This window comes from Malus sylvestris, chromosome 8, assembly GCF_916048215.2.
Source record: "Malus sylvestris chromosome 8, drMalSylv7.2, whole genome shotgun sequence".
In the NCBI taxonomy this organism is placed as follows: Eukaryota; Viridiplantae; Streptophyta; class Magnoliopsida; order Rosales; family Rosaceae; genus Malus; species Malus sylvestris.
In genome coordinates, this window is record NC_062267.1 from 28,462,728 (window position 1) to 28,479,036 (window position 16,309).

General features: G+C 37.7%; 2 protein-coding genes and 1 long non-coding RNA gene across 3 annotated transcripts; 1 reads left to right on the top strand and 2 right to left on the bottom strand.

The window, feature by feature from the left end:
- Nucleotides 1-2,371: 2,371 nt before the first annotated feature.
- Nucleotides 2,372-2,962, bottom strand: LOC126633010 (uncharacterized). Its single transcript, XR_007626926.1, has 3 exons — nt 2,903-2,962; nt 2,576-2,640; nt 2,372-2,454 (listed from the first exon to the last, which is right to left on the bottom strand). It is a non-coding gene; the product is annotated as an uncharacterized LOC126633010 (long non-coding RNA).
- A 346-nt stretch (nt 2,963-3,308) lies between these two features.
- Nucleotides 3,309-4,721, bottom strand: LOC126631508 (uncharacterized). Its single transcript, XM_050301626.1, has 4 exons — nt 4,499-4,721; nt 4,197-4,324; nt 3,997-4,094; nt 3,309-3,909 (listed from the first exon to the last, which is right to left on the bottom strand). Exons 1-4 carry the CDS (start codon nt 4,719-4,721, stop codon nt 3,309-3,311), a joined length of 1,050 nt encoding a protein of 349 aa, XP_050157583.1.
- A 2,220-nt stretch (nt 4,722-6,941) lies between these two features.
- LOC126633006 (40S ribosomal protein S30) lies at nt 6,942-7,785 on the top strand. The gene is made up of 3 exons (XM_050303557.1): nt 6,942-7,109; nt 7,187-7,324; nt 7,554-7,785. Exons 1-3 carry the CDS (start codon nt 7,106-7,108, stop codon nt 7,598-7,600), a joined length of 189 nt encoding a protein of 62 aa, XP_050159514.1. The 5' UTR covers nt 6,942-7,105; the 3' UTR covers nt 7,601-7,785.
- Nucleotides 7,786-16,309: the final 8,524 nt, after the last annotated feature.

Below are 16,309 nucleotides of genomic sequence, written 5' to 3' on the forward strand. Positions count from 1 at the left end.
AAAACCCTAGCCTCAGGATTTGATTTTGACTCAATGTGCATAACTTTTCTTCGAGTTTCTTCCCTTTGAACAGCTTGACAGACACCATTAAATGAAGGCAGCTCAGGAGTCATCAACAAGTGGCTTCGAAGGTCTTCATATTCAGCTCCTAGACTTGCTAGAAGTTGAAATACTTTGTCCTCATCAGCTCTTTTAAGGAGCACAGCAGAATCGGTTGAGTGTGGACGATACATGTCAAGTTCATTCCACATGGACTTGATGCTTCCTAGATGTTGGACGAAAGATCGATCACCTTGCTTTAGCCCAGCAATATCCTTTTTGAGCTGAAAAATACGAGCTGCATTATTTTGACTGCCATACATTTCTTTAATGGATTCCCAGAGAGTGAAAGAGGACTCTGAGTAACTGAAGAGTTCAGATAACTTTGGTTCCATGGAGTTGAGTATCCAGGACATAACTAACTGGTCGTTTGCATGCCATGCACCATATGACGTGGATGATCTTTCAGGCGGTCCGATGCTTCCATTGATATGCCCGAGCTTTGATCTTCCTCCTAAGGCAAGTGAAATGGCACGAGACCAAGGTAGATAGTTGAACTCGTTTAGTAGCACTGAGCATAGACGCAAATTTGAATTGATTTCACCTTGAAAGGAGTTTGAGGAGCTTGTAGCCTCATGATTTGAGGAACTTTCTTCTGTCATTGTAGTGAATGAGGCACGACCGAAGTAAGGTTTTTGAATGAATGAACAAACAGAGACAGGACCCTATGGTTCCTGCTCTGATACCATGTGAAAATTTAGAACCCAAAAAGGTTTTGTATATTTCTCTGTAAGTTTTCAGAGCTACAAGAGATGGCTCTATATAGAGACCGAACAATAAAGAAAAGAAGACGTGCACCCTTGGCACACTTACAGTCAGAAATAAAGAAAACAATTCACAAGAAAACATGGGATAAAGCTGCAGCTATATGGGCACACTTACAGTCAGAAATAAAGAAAACAATTTACAAGAAAACATGGGATAAAGCTGCAGCTATATGGGCACACTTACAATCAGAAATAAAGAAAACAATTTACAAGAAAGATGGACCAAGTGTGACGATAGTGGCAGTAGCCACTTTACCTGAAAATATGGGATAAAGTTGCAGCTAGTTTCAATATGTGCCAGCAAGGATTGATGTACCAATAGGGCATCAAAGCAGCATGCTGCCCCCACTTGTATTACAGTGAGGTCGGCCTCACCTAATGGGCGTGCTCATGCATTAATGGTTAGCCAATCAGTTGCCCATGCTCGAAAAAAGGTAGACCAGTCGGTCCGAAGGATTCATACCCTCGAAAGATGATGAATATGACAAAACCGATTCCTAGTTTTGTAGCTATCACTTCTGTTTCAATGCATGAGGTTATTGTGGATTATGGTAGTTTCATGAAAGAGACATAACCGCCTCGCGATAATCAATAAATCCACTATGCATGTTTGGAAGCACTTTGGAAAAGAAATGAGATAATCGGCAACAATGCACTTGCATATACTGTATCTACTGATCTTGCAAAGAGCTGACAAAGAACCAAGTTTCATAAACGAATGTTAGCATATATAAAACGGATTGACCTAAATGAAAAGATTATTACAAGTTGCTAGCTAAGTTATTAATAGAATGCGTTCAACCAGTCATGTTATCACACATCATAGACGCATTATGTAACTTTTTAAGAGACAAATTCTCAATCTCGTCGATTTTTTTCAGATTTACAGTGGCTAAAAACCGCAAGTTCATCACCTCGAACAATGGCTATGGCCTGTGAAAAATTCCACAAGTTATGCATTAGTAGCAGCGTATAGAAATAGAACAGCATTTGACAATAAAATTAGGACAGTGTTTGATTCAGTTCATTACGAAGACACTGAATTACCTCACTTATACAAAGTTTGTGATCTGAATCAACTTTTAGGCAGCGCAACGCTGCGCGAGCCATATACTGGACCATCCTAGCATCACCAGCAGTTTCCGTCAATCTGCAGTCCATCAGTTTACCAAAGTCACCATTTTCTAGAAGTGGCAGTGCCTGTTTTGCAAGTGAAAAATCTTTCATTAGGCTACAAATTTCTACTTCATAACCAAAAGAAAAAGACTATCGTTTTCCTTGACGATTAAATCTACGTCCTAGCCAATTAGTAGCCTGTTTCAGAGTTTATTGTCAAATCAGAAACATGTTACGGAATACAGTTCTGAAGATGCACTTCCAGTTAAATGAAGCAATTGTCCTTGAAGTTTTCCAGTCACATTTGAGCTAGAATGACCGGCTTTAGGTTGGACATACGAGAGATCTTACCCATTCAATCATGGACTGGTCCTTCCCTTGGTCGTGAACCGGACTTACAGACTTTCCAGTAATAAGCTCCAGTAGGAATTTTCCATAATCTTGCACATCGCCAAAATGGCGCTTGTCATATCTAGTTTAAAATATCAAACAGCAGCTATATGAGAATATGAATTAGAACATTCTTTACAGTTCTATCCTATTAAATTAAATGCTTGTGCAGGTTATGAGGCATAATTACGAAGTTCTCTTACTTGGCTATCGAATCTTTAGTCAGAGGGGAATCCTTAAGCCACTCAGCAGATATGAAGTTGCAGAGCTTGAAGAGCAGTAGTCAAAACCAAGTACTCAGTTATAGGCAATAAGTCGAAGAGCATGATGAGTAGTAAAAAAATCAGTTGTGTTCGTTACTAACTCATCCAATTATGTAATTATTGTAAAACCATATTTAAGAGATCAACAAAGTTGAATTCGTTGTACAAATTCTATCGAACTTCCTTTTTTTTTTTATAATTATATTGGCTCATAACTTGGCATTGTTTCTGTTCCCGTATGCATATGAAGTATCAGGATGTACTTACCATTGCGGAGTAACCATGAGAAAGAGCAACGTTGAAAGCACGAACATTTTTGTGAACAATAGATCCATCAACACACTCCTCATGGAGATAGCGCAAGCTTCGGCCTATTTCCAGAGCGATAGACCACCTCACTCCCCACCCCAGTTTCTCGGCCAGCTCATCACCTACAAACTGATAGAGGTCAGTTTGAATATTCTATTATGTGCAAGAACAAAACTGAAAACAATGTAGTCTGTTATGGAAGCCGAAAAGGAGAAGAACATCAAGCGGCTCATAATAATAGAAGGGCTTGCAGTACAACCGGAGATTCAATCAACTAAAAAAGATGAACGTGCGTGTGTGTGTGCGTGTTTCGAGTTCATTAACAAAGTACTTGTAAACCAAGACTTTCGAAAACTAGGATGCATCAGTTAGAGAAGTAGCCGTTCTTACATTGCAAGTTCGCGTCAACGGTACCCAAACAAGGGAAGTCATAAAGCAAGAATGGAGAAACGCCAGTGCTGCAGTACCCAACAAGGTTCGAGATGTTGCGGTGGCTCACCCGGGAAAGGATCTGTAGGATTGACCAGAAGCCCTTCTTTGTTTTCTGTAAAGACTTGACTAAAACAGGTGTTTCTTGTAATAGCCCCTGAAGAACTGCTATGTCATCCACAACTCCTGTAATGTTATCATCAGCAAAGCCATTCGTTATCACTTCAAGTTCGTTGTAAGAAAACGCTCGAGGAAAACCACTTCTCCAAGACAGAGGATAGCAACAAGGATTCTGAGGATATGGTGCGGGTGCACTTTTATTTCTTAACTCGTAAGCACTGAAATCTTTTCTATGCTCTTCCCGAGGATGCTCTTCAAGAGCTGCTGAATCATAATTTAGCTCAGGATTGCTCAGGCAAATCTCAGCAGGCTGTGTATCATTCGATAGCATCAAGCTAGCAAAATCTTTTTCCTTCACTACTGCAATGTTGCACGTTACATGTCCTCGTAGATAAACTTTCGATTTCTTAAAGTGACTGAAAACCGAAAAAAAATAAATTTAGAAGAAAAATAGTGGGAGAAGAGAAGAACACCGGGGTACTATATATGAACCCGTAACATACCTGTCTAATACAATCCAACGGGTATTAAGCTTCTGTGATTCCTTAATTGCCAGTGTCGCTGGACAAAACCCGGCTGCAAGCTTAAACACCAACCTCACCTGCGCATAACAGTAAACCATAGTTTTTTAGCATGGGAACATATTCAAAACATTTGACAAAACTGACATGTAAAAAGATAAATAAGAAGAAAAAACAGAAACCTCATTCTTTGAGCAGTGACTATATATAGGCTGAAGGCTGGTCCGGTATTGTCCTTTTTTTCGCTGGATTTCTTCTTCAAGATCGACAGGATGCACTTCCTCGTGGTCAATGAATACTGATCTCTCCCCTGCAGAACATATGGTATATAGTAGGCATATATATATAGTATAGTAAGTAGCAAAGAAAGCAACACATGTATAAGATGTATATACGTAGCAAACATGGGCGTAGCCAAGTTTCGAATCCCCCACCGTAATTTTGATTAGGTTATTAAATTATCATTCGAACAAAAGAAACTTACATATTCCAGAGGCGCGGAGACCCGTGAGCAACTTAAACGGAAAGCAAGAGTTCTTCTTGGCATGGTGATCAGTGAAAAATCCTAAAACAAGGAAGGTGTCACCGGGTTTAACGATATGTTTGAGAGCCCATTCGACGGCTTCCACACTTCCTTTAGTCCTATTTGCATCGACAGCGACTATCACGGCCTCTCTTTGGGATGACTGCAACTGCAAACCAGCCATCTCCCTCTCTCTTTCCACTGTGTTTATTTACTGTTTAGGAGAGGTTTTCCTTGTGATCATCAGAGGATTTTGGTGTTGCTCTGCATCTTTTTATTATCAGATTTGTTGGGTTTGTTTGTTCCTGACTTAGACAACTCCGTCATCGACAAGATGAACAGTCGAACGAGGTTGGTTGACGTTAGTTATTATCGTTGGCAATGAGGCTATCTGCATCAGCTTCTAAATTTTGTTTCATTGTTTGGAATGAAGGGAATAATTTTTCTTCGCCCTATTTTCTTCTTATTTATCGTAAGGTCGGCTGGCTCTCTTGTTTTTGGTTGTCGTGAGTTTTGTTTGACATTACCTTACTGCTAGCTGCTAAAATACATTGTTCAATACAGATAAGAACCCATTATTTGGTCTCCCAATCGTAGAAAATACGAGAACCCATTATTTGGATTAAACATAAGCTATGAGACAGAGATATAAATGGATCATTTTATCCACGATCGAATTTATATTTAATTAATACACTATTATCAAAGAAAATGTTCGGAAAAGAATACGAAAGAAAAAACAACCTTTGCGTGACAGGAAATGATTTTTCATCACGCAATATCTTTTTGTCTAAAATAAAAACAAAACTCTTGCATATGACAAGGGCAATTGTTGCAGGAGGAATATTTGCTCGACGAAATTTTGTTTTGGAAGTGCAAGACCGAAAACAATTTGCAACAAAATAGACTTTTGACGTCATTTTTTACGCGACACATGGATGATTAGTGCGACAGTATATTTCGCATCCTCGGAAATAGTGGGCGACAAACTGCTTTCATTCTTCGTGGCGCGAAATCCCAAAAAGTTAGGAGCGACATTAATCGTAAAAGTTCTTTGCCCGACGAAGTGGATACTTTAGGCGTCGAAACGTTCATCACTCAAAGGTTCACTTGTTTCGGAATAAATCCCGGATCCGAACAACTCCGTCCTCATTTTATCTTCTTCCTCCTTTTTTGTGCACTCTCCTTCAAATTCCAAAACATATTTTTCTCTCATCATCGACGATTGAAGGTCTCCACTTTAAATCTCTCCTTCTCTCACTATTAAAAACAAAATTTCATTTTATTATAATAATTATAGTTTGAATGTTCAAATGTGGGTCAAATATTATGGGTTAGCGAATTTATGCAAATTTTGTGGCCGAGTAGTTATATATAAATTCCAGACTCATATTCCATAGTATGTGCTAGGTTGGATTCTTGGTGTTGGTTAGGGATGGACAACGGTTATGGTGTGCAGGTAATTGCGGTTATTTACTTATACATGTTTATGCTCGTATAACAGTTTACCCGTTGGGTAATTGCCTAAACGGTTATACTCATACCCATAACCATTTATAAATGGTTAATCATACTTATAATCGCGTACCCCTTGAACCATAACTGTTTAATACCCGTTTACCCATTTACCATTTTTTAACTTTTTTTTTAACCATTTACCTTTTTTTTCACCCATCTACATGTTTTTTAACTTGAAAATTTGAACAAAAAATCATTATTTTATTTATTTTTGATAATTAAATACTGTTATAGATACATTCATCATACATTTCCATATTTTAATTTTTTTAAGTCTTTATATCATTCTAATAATTGAAATAATAGTTTACCGACTATATTTTTAACTGTTACCAATGAAGGTAATATAATATTTGCTAAGTATTATTGGGTTACGAAAACTGTTTAGAAGACAATATTCTTGGGTTATGAAAACTGTTTAGAAGACAATATTCTTAAGTTATTTAACCCAGAATATAAAGTATTACCATAATTAGCTACAGAAACCATGCACTATAGTTAATAACATTGATCTAAGTTTTGTCTAATAGAGAATATGGTTTGTGTTAATTTTACATATATAAAATAAACGGGTAAATGGTTACCCGTTTATAACCGCGGTTTATACTCATAACTATTCATTTAAATTTCACGAGTAAACGGTTATATCCATAATCGTGAAGTTTAAATAGGCGGGTAACTGTGGTTGCCCATAACTACGGGTATTTTCCCCATCTCTAGTGCTCATGAATCACATGATGTGGCTAAAATGCCTACGTGAATCCTTCTTACCTCTGAAAAGATGGATTTTGGTGATAAAAACACTGGCTGATCCTTTTAAAAATTAAAAAAAAAAAATGCAATTTTTGTATTTTTTGTTTTGGGATGCTACAAGGGTGTAATTGAAAATTTGTGGTTCACTTGGTGGCAAATGCAGTAAATTGGTACGAATAAAAACACTCCAGCTCCACCAAAACCCTAACTGCGAAGGGAGGCGCGATAAACAGACACAAACACACTTCCGTCGTCCTCAGTCTCTCTGCCGGCGAAGATCAGCATCTGCAGTCAGCCATGGGTATTTGATTCAGTTTTATGGTATATGTATTGTCACGGTGTCTGATTGGTCGTTGACGGTGAGTGAGTGCTGTGCAGGTAAGGTTCACGGGTCGCTCGCACGTGCCGGGAAGGTTAGGGGTCAGACGCCGAAGGTCGCCAAGCAAGACAAGAAGAAGAAGCCCAGAGGCCGCGCCCACAAGCGCTTGCAGTACAACCGGAGATTCGTCACCGCCGGTAAGCTTAGCTCATCCCTCTCCTCACTTCCTCTATTTAATTTAATTTGATTTTTTGAATTAGGGTTCCTTTCTTCGGATTTTGATAGCTTAGTTCAGTTGAAATGATGTTTTGATTATAAAATATACGTACATATATATATATATATATATATATATATAGTTGGATTTCGGAACAAAAGGGCTGATAATTTGGATGGCTCTGATTGTAATTTTGATTGGAATTGCAGTTGTTGGATTCGGGAAGAAGAGGGGGCCTAATTCTTCTGAGAAGTAAGGTTGCTCTTTGGGGAGTTTTTGCTGTTTTCTTATGAGGCTTTAGTTTCATTTGAAATGTTTATTTTTTTGCCAGATTATGGTTTGACATTATCTATTGGTTCTGTTTCGTTGTTCTAAAGCATGTTTTTGATGTCCTGATTGGGAAATGCTTACTAATATCGGCTAGTTTTCAGTCTTTGACTACATGATTGTTCGATCTAGTTCTTAATTTTATTTCTGATCTGCTCATGCCGCGTTGTTACATTGTTAGGATTGAATAGAAATCAATGATAGATAAACAAAAGATAGATGCTGCCTTTATATGAGCATACTGAAGTCACTGGTAGTCTCAAATACTAGACGGGTACAAGTTTAAGGAGCTGTTTGATTTTCAGATATCTAGATGTAAGTGGTACGATTTTTATTTAAACGAGGAAGCTTTTCGAACTCTACATTTTTTGTTTCTGCCAATGGCAACGTTGCTCTCCTCTTTCACTCCTTTTTCATAGGCCTTCACCTTGAGTGACTATTCTTCGTTCTGAAGTGTCATCTCTTTCACATCCACAGCTCCACCTCTTGGATCTAGAGGTGTTGGACTTCTCTTTCTCTGAGTTCTGTTTTTCATTTAATAGAAGAAAATGGATGAACCCCCCTATTTCCTCATTAAGTGTTCCTTGGTGGAACAAGAACTCGAGTCACACTAAAGAACGGGCCTTCCAAGCTGACATTGATGAATCAAAAGCAGCACTTTGGTAGTGACCCGGAACATAAGACCCAGTTCTAGATGTTTCAGTCAAGTAGAGAAGTTGGTTTGTACTAGAACGTACAATGTAGAGTTTTGATGTTTGAATGTGGTTATGAGAGGGGTACTAGCACTTGTATCTATTATTTAGTACTTGCATCTAGTTTAAAAGCTGTTAAGAGCGGATGTTTCTGACCACATAAATGGAATTGAATCAGATGAATATACGAGAGTAACAGATAATGCTCTCGTGTTTGTGAAGTACCGCGGGTGTGGGATGATCGATGCACATAAAAAGTCGGATGAAATATCAGAGATGAACTGGGTTTCTTGTGATGTAACATGATAACTAGGGTCCTTGTGGATAGTCAGGCGTACTAGTTTTGTGTGGCAATGTTCATAAACAGTTTGGAAGATGACTCCGGCATTATTTCTGTTGGAGCTCATCTTTGCTTGAGGAAAGTTTTGTTCAAAGTTGTTTGATGCTCGAAAGCAGGTGTTGGTACGCGTTGTGGGTCGGTTGACAAGTATTGCTAGTGTCTTGGTTGTATGTTTGAGGGTTGATGAGATGCTATATTATCGGACACTAGGGTGAAACTCCGTATTAGAGGCTATAAATCGGCGATAGGTTTGGGTATGGTGCTATTGGTTCTGATGTTTTCAAGATAGTTTGATCGTGTTTCTCATAACAAGTTCCCAAATAACTTTCACAACCATATGCGACCTACTGTATTTTAGGGTTTAATCAACGAGGCACGAGAACTCGGTTTTCACTGAACGCAATGAAGAAGCGATTCAGAAGGTTCATCATTCTGCAAGTGCTGCTGAAATCTATGACCATGGTTTGGAATGTACAAGAAAAATCTCTTATACAATTAATGACTAGTTTGAACATCAAGAGCGGTCTGATCAAATTGTTTGATCAGATCGCTCTTAGATTTTTAGTTCCTTTTCCTTTCTATGTTTTGGTCGTGGGGAGGATGCCAGTAAGTCCCAAGAAACAAAACTACTTGGTTTTGGATTAAGCCCAACCGATCAGCCCTAACAAGATCAATCAACAGTGGGGAAGTTGGGAGGTACATTCCGTTTCTTCTTACGTATGTTCTTTTGTTTAGGTTCATTATTTTTCTTTCCTCTTCTAGCCTTTGGAATATATGACTCAAGCCAACAAGGCTTTCCGCTTTGCGACTTTAGAACACAGGACAACAACAATAATTAACTTCTCCTTTGCCAGTCACACAAAGGGATTTGGGAAATTTGTAAAAACAACCAAGATTTGAAACTGATATAGAATTATAGCCACGATTTTAAATTTATTGTAATTATAACCAAAATTTGATGTGAAGGTACTAATATATCCTTAATGACAAATTATTTGCAATCATGCCCTTTCTTGCAATTTGGCGTTAAAGATATAATTTGCCTCTGGAAGCTTTTGCAGAGCTTTACCGATGCTCCCATACCGATTAGATACAAAACACCTCCAATGGCACCTCTCAATTTTATTAGAAACAATGTCCATGAACATCATTTTCTGAGCCGCCCATGCCATATTAAAATTTACAATGAAGAGAGAGGGAGAGATGAGGGGTTTATGGGGAGGGAGGGGTTAGGTGTTATATATGGGCAGGTAGAGAATAGGATGATAGGAGTGGAGGAATAAATGGAGACAATGGGGTCAGTGCATATATTTCATATTGCCTGTAGCGGATTACAAAAACTGTTGTAGCTGGGGACGGGAGAATTTGGGGTTCGGTTTGATTTCCTAGGGTTTTGTTTGATTTGTTTTGGATTTGGGCAATCACCCTGATTTGCAATGCAATTCATTTCAACCTTAAAGTTTCATAAGGGTGCGGTACGAGAGAGAGGGCTGGATGTCGACAGCAATGATCGAAAACGGAAAAGAATGATGATGAGTTTTGTTTTGTAAAGGAATTTAGTAATTAAGGGTATACTTTTATATTAGATTTAGTTAGAGTCATGATAATTATTATTAACTTAAGAGCAATTTTCTAAATATTTCGTAGCTCGCACATAAATGGTTTACATAAGTACAAAAGTAATTTTGTAGCGTGTACGTAGAGGCTTTGTTTTTTTTTTCCTTCCAAAGGCATTTGTGTCCAATTTTTTTTTTCTTGGAATAAACACATAACCGGTGCTTCTTGTTGAAAGTACTTCAAGTGCTTTTGGAACCTAAAATTATCTTAAGTGTACCTTGAAGGTAGCTAGTAAATTTACTTATACTATAACATGTGATGTAAAAGCTCATGTTTTGACCACACTAAAATATCTGTCTCACTTGATAGCATGTATCACATAAAGATGTTAAGCATTTCCTGTTTCGACAAGTCAGGAATAAGCACAACTTACACGCATTTGCCATTTTGTGCATATATATGCCACCAAAGAATGTGAATAAATTTTTCAGTGTCGGCAACACGACTTGTCACACCAAGTGACATAATATTGAATTTTTTTTTTCAAATTTCTAACTAATTATATTATTATTCTTAGTGTACTAAATCATGTTCCTGACACACTAAAAATTGTGAGCGAAACAACGGATGAAATGTGGACAAGGATCCTCTCCGGATCCTTTATGTGAGGATTCGGAGGATCAATCAATCGTGTTTCTTCTAGAGGCATTTGTGTCCTTTTTTTTTTTTTGGAATAAACACATAACCAGTACTTCTTGTAGAAAACACTTCAAGTACTTTTGGCACCTAAAATTATTTACTCTAAAAACGCTTTTAGTCATTTTAAAAGCATTTCCAAACGAGTCATATGAGTCTGCTCTCCTCTTCCCTTCTTTCTCTCTTCTCATTTGAAACTCTCATCTCTTTCCCTTGCTTTTCTCTTCCCCTTTTCTTTTCTTCGTATGTTTTATTTGTTCCCCTCATCGAACAACATTGATCAAACTAAGCTGAATCTGAACCGAACTAGTTACACTATTTAATTTAATTTTCAATTCTTTTGGGGTGAACCAAATGGAACCAAACCGTTCTCACCCGTAATTAGTGTGTTAAGCATGTTTGTTTTTAAAGGATGATAATAGATGAAGCGAGTTGAGCTACACATAAGGCTTGGTCGTTGAACTACAAAAGTAGAAACCTTACTCTCTAAACCCGAACAATGCGGGAAAAAAGAACCAAGACCCTAGGATTAGCCATCAACTACAAGTAGGCTACTTCCTTCATGCTAAAGCGATTAGAAAGGGTTAACTTCTTGATAGAACGACCTCCCCAGTCCCCTATCTCCAAATTTATTAAATAAATAAAAGTGGAAGCAAAAAGATACAAGCGGGGGACGAAGCCAAAACCTGCTATAAGATAAAAACAAAGAAACATGACGTTATCCAAACCATTGAAAGTAGGTATCAAATAGAAAAATTAGGAAGTAGGATTCATTCCCCTCCTATTCACATCCTCTTCCATCCACTCATCTCACAAATTGTTTTTTGTCTTCTTCTGGCTATTAAAAAATTAACACAAACGTTAACCTAACTTAACCATAACTATTCAAATATGAGGGAAAGGAAAGGGAGGGAGATAAGGAGAGGAGACAATCGTACTCCATCAATTAGGATAGCATTTGCTGAAGGCTACTTTATACACACGAAAGTGAAGCAAATAATACAACGTACCTAGTCCTCTCCACTTGAGGAGATCTTTTTCCATATACCCAAATTCCAAATTACTTGCCAGTACATCACATGTCATACTATACGTAAACATCTGCTGACTTTATGCTCTTTGTGAGCTCTAAATTGTTTAGTTAGTATTTTACAACTGATATAATTAAACAAAAAAAATAAAATAATATGACGCATATATATAAATTAAGATAACTTATTGTACTCACGTTGTCCAGACCATTGAAACTAGATATCAATTATTATATATTTCCAAATGCTTGCGTTCTGACTGAAGGTTACCTTTGTTTTTAGGAGTATGATATCCACATATTCCATTTTACTTTTCACACACATTTTTAATTTTTGGCCGTCAGATCAGATGAATTGAAGAAGATCAATGGACATAAATTATTAAGAGGTTTGTGAGAAGTAAAATGGGGTGTGTGTATAGCACACCCCTTGTTTTTAATACACACGACAATGAAACAAATAATACAACGTACGTGGCCCTCGCCACTTGAGATCATTTTCCATATACTTAGATTTCATGTTGGTATATCACGTGTCATACGATAAGTAAAATGACATATATATTTAAGTGTTCCTTGAAGGTAGCTAGTAAATTTACTTATACTATAACACGTGATGTAAAAACTCATGTTTTGAACACACTAAAATATCTGTCTCACTTGATAGCATGTATATGTTTGGGCCCAAAGTTTTTAGGGTCAACAGTATCACATAAAATGTCATTTCCTGTTTCGACTATTCAGGAATAAGCACAACTTACACGCATTTGCCATTTTGTGCATATATATGCGACCAAAGTTAATGTGAATAAATTTTTCAGTGTCGGCAACACGACTCGATACACCAAGTAACATAATATTGAATTTTATTTTTTCAAATTTCTAACTAATTATATTATTATTCTTAGTGTACTAAATCATGTTCCTGACACACTAAAAATTATGAGCGAAACAACGGATGAAATGTAGACAAGGATCCTCTTTGGATCCTTTATGTGGGGATTCGGATGATTAATCAATCGTGTTTGTTTATCGTACATCGTACATCAATTTTTGTCAGGTACTGTTTATATTTAATTTTAAATAAAATAATTTAAAATAATTTTTAACCGTTCGATGTACGATGAACAAACAAAATTGATTGATCATTTGGATCCCCATAAACAAGATCATGATAGGATCCTATTCCATGAAATGTATAACAAATTAACAATAAAAGAGAGGCCATTCCTATTTTCCAAGAGATGCAGATCTTGCACGCAACCAATCTATATAATATAATTTTAAATGTTTCTATATCTCTCTTGCATTATTGCACGCGCGCGCACATACATATATATATATATATATATGTTATAAAAATGTAAAAGTTATAGAAAGATAACCTTTATTCGGGATAGGAACGAAGCAGTTGCAGAGTATTATACCAATACAAGCTGTTGCAGAGGAAGTAATGTATATTATTACTATTAGATATTTTTCTCTTCCTTTTCTCTCTCTGCTCAGTTGAACGTTCGTAAAGCTCTATTTATAGAGCATCACCATGGAAACAAACAAAAACCCTATTAAGCATATGATATGTCTACTGTATGCATGTGGGCATACATTATTATACTATTTACAACACTCCCCCTTGGATGCCCACATATCAACATCAGTTGCCTCATTAAAACCTTGCTTGGAAAAACCTTGTGGGAAAAAAAAAACCATAGCGAAGGAAAAAGAGTACAACTTTATCCGGATGGTATTGAGCATGCTTATGTTGCCTCGTTAAAACCTTGATAGGAAAAACCCAGTGGGAAAAATCCTAAGCGAAGGAAAAAGAGTACAACATGCATGTATCATGGATGCTCCCCCTGAATTGGATCTCCCCCTGATTCTGCATTCTTTAAATTTGAAAGCCGACGTAATCCGATTCCCTGCACCAGTTTCTGAAATATGCACTTTGGTAGAGACTTGGTGAACAAGTCTGCTAAATTTTCATTGGAACGGATTTGTCTGACTTCAATAACTTTAGCCTTCTGAAGCTCATGTGCGCTGAAAAATCTTGGAGATATGTGTTTAGTCTTATCACCTTTGATAAATCCTTCCTTCATCTGGGCGACACAGGCTGCATTATCTTCGTGGATGACAGTTGGAGTGTCTGTCTTTGAAGGTAGACCACATGAATTCCGGATGTGATGGATCATTGATCTTAACCAAGAACATTCACGACTTGCTTCATGTAGAGCAATTATTTCCGAATGATTGGAAGATGTTGCAACTAGCGTTTGCTTCGTTGATCGCCATGAAATTGCAGTATCTCCATTAGTGAACACATATCCATTTTGTGAGCGGGCTTTATGCGGATCAGAGAGAAAACCAGCATCGGCGTATCCAACAAGGATTTGTTCATTTGTGGGCTTGTCTGAGTAGAAGAGACCCATATCTGTTGTCCCACGAAGGTATCGTAAAACATCTTTGACTCCCTTCCAATGACGAATTGTTGGAGCAGAGCTGTACCTGGCTAACAAGTTAACTGAAAAAGCTATATCTGGTCTAGTACATTGTGCTAAATACAATAAAGCACCTATTACGCTCAAATATGGTACTTCTGGACCAAGGACCAGTTCATCATCTTCTTTTGGACGGAATGGATCTTTCTTAACGTCTAAAGAACGAACGACCATTGGGGTGCTAAGTGGATAAGCCTTGTCCATGCCAAATCGCTTCAGTATTTTTTCAATGTAAGCTGATTGATGGACCAAAATTCCACTAATACAATGCTTGATCTGCAGGCCTAGACAATATTTGGTTTTCCCAAGGTCTTTCATTTCAAATTCGCTTTTCAGATATTCAGCAGTTTTATGGAGCTCTTCAGGAGTCCCAACTAAGTTCATATCATCAACATATACTGCCACTATAGCAAATCCAGAGTTGGATTTCTTAATGAACACACAAGGACAGATGACATTGTTGATATATCCTTCTCTAATCAAATACTCACTAAGACGATTATACCACATTCGCCAGATTGTTTCAGCCCATATAGTGATCGCCTTAATTTGATTGAGAACATACCCCGTGGTTTGTTTGTTGCTTCAGGCAACTTAAGTCCTTCTGGGACTTTCATATATATGTCAGTATCTAAATCTCCATATAGATACGCGGTGATGACATCCATAAGTTGCATGTCAAGTTTTTCTGAAATCACCAAACTTATTAAGTAACAGAACGTAATTGTGTCCATTATAGGAGAGTATGTCTCCTCATAATCAATTCCAGGTCTTTGTGAAAAGCCTTGTGCAACGAGTCGTGCTTTGTATCTAGCAATCTCGTTTTTCTCATTGCGTTTCCTTGTAAATACCCATTTGTAACCTACGGGGTTTACATCAGTTGGGGTTTGGACTACTGGTCCAAAAACACTTCGTCTTTCCAAGGAATTTAATTCTGCCTGGATTGCATCTTTCCACTTAGGCCAATCTTGTCTCTGTTTGCATTCATCAACAGAGCGGGGCTCAATATCATCACTTAATATGATTTCAGTGGCTACTGCGAATGCAAACATATCGTCAATGATTATTTCATTCCGATCCCACAATTCATTAGTACATGCATAATTTATGGAGATTTCTTTGCTTTCATGTACTTCTGTCTCTTCAGGGCCATTTTCTTCTTCTGGAAGTCCAGAGGCATGAATTGTGGATTTGTCATTGACTATCTCTTCTTGAATGATTTCATTTGGATTCAGTTGTGCCCTCGTCTTTCTCTTCCGAGGGGCTGAATCTTTTGAACCTGGTGGTCTACCACGCTTCAGGCGTGCACCAAATGAATCATTCGCTGCCACTTTATTTTGTCCAACAGGGACATCAATTCTGGCAGGTGCATTTGCAGCTGGTATATGCGATTTTGTCACTTTCATAGCGTCATTAAATGCATCTGGCATTTGATTGGCAATGCTTTGAAGATGAACGATCCTTTTCACTTCATTTTCACATTGAAAGGTTCGAGGATCAAAATGAGACAAGGTGGGAACAACCCATGTCAGCTCTTTCCGTTCTTCTGGAACGGTCTTTTCTCCCCCTAACGATGGGAAGACTGTTTCATCAAAATGACAATCAGCAAAACGAGCTGTAAACATATCACCTGTCAAGGGTTCCAAATATCTAATAATAGATGGTGAATCAAAACCCACATAAATTCCCAGTCTACGCTGAGGTCCCATTTTAGTGCGTTGCGGGGGTGCAATAGGCACATAAACAGCACAACCAAAAACTCGTAAATGTGAAATGTTTGGCTGATGTCCAAACACGAGTTGTATTGAGGAGTATTGGTGGTTGGTTA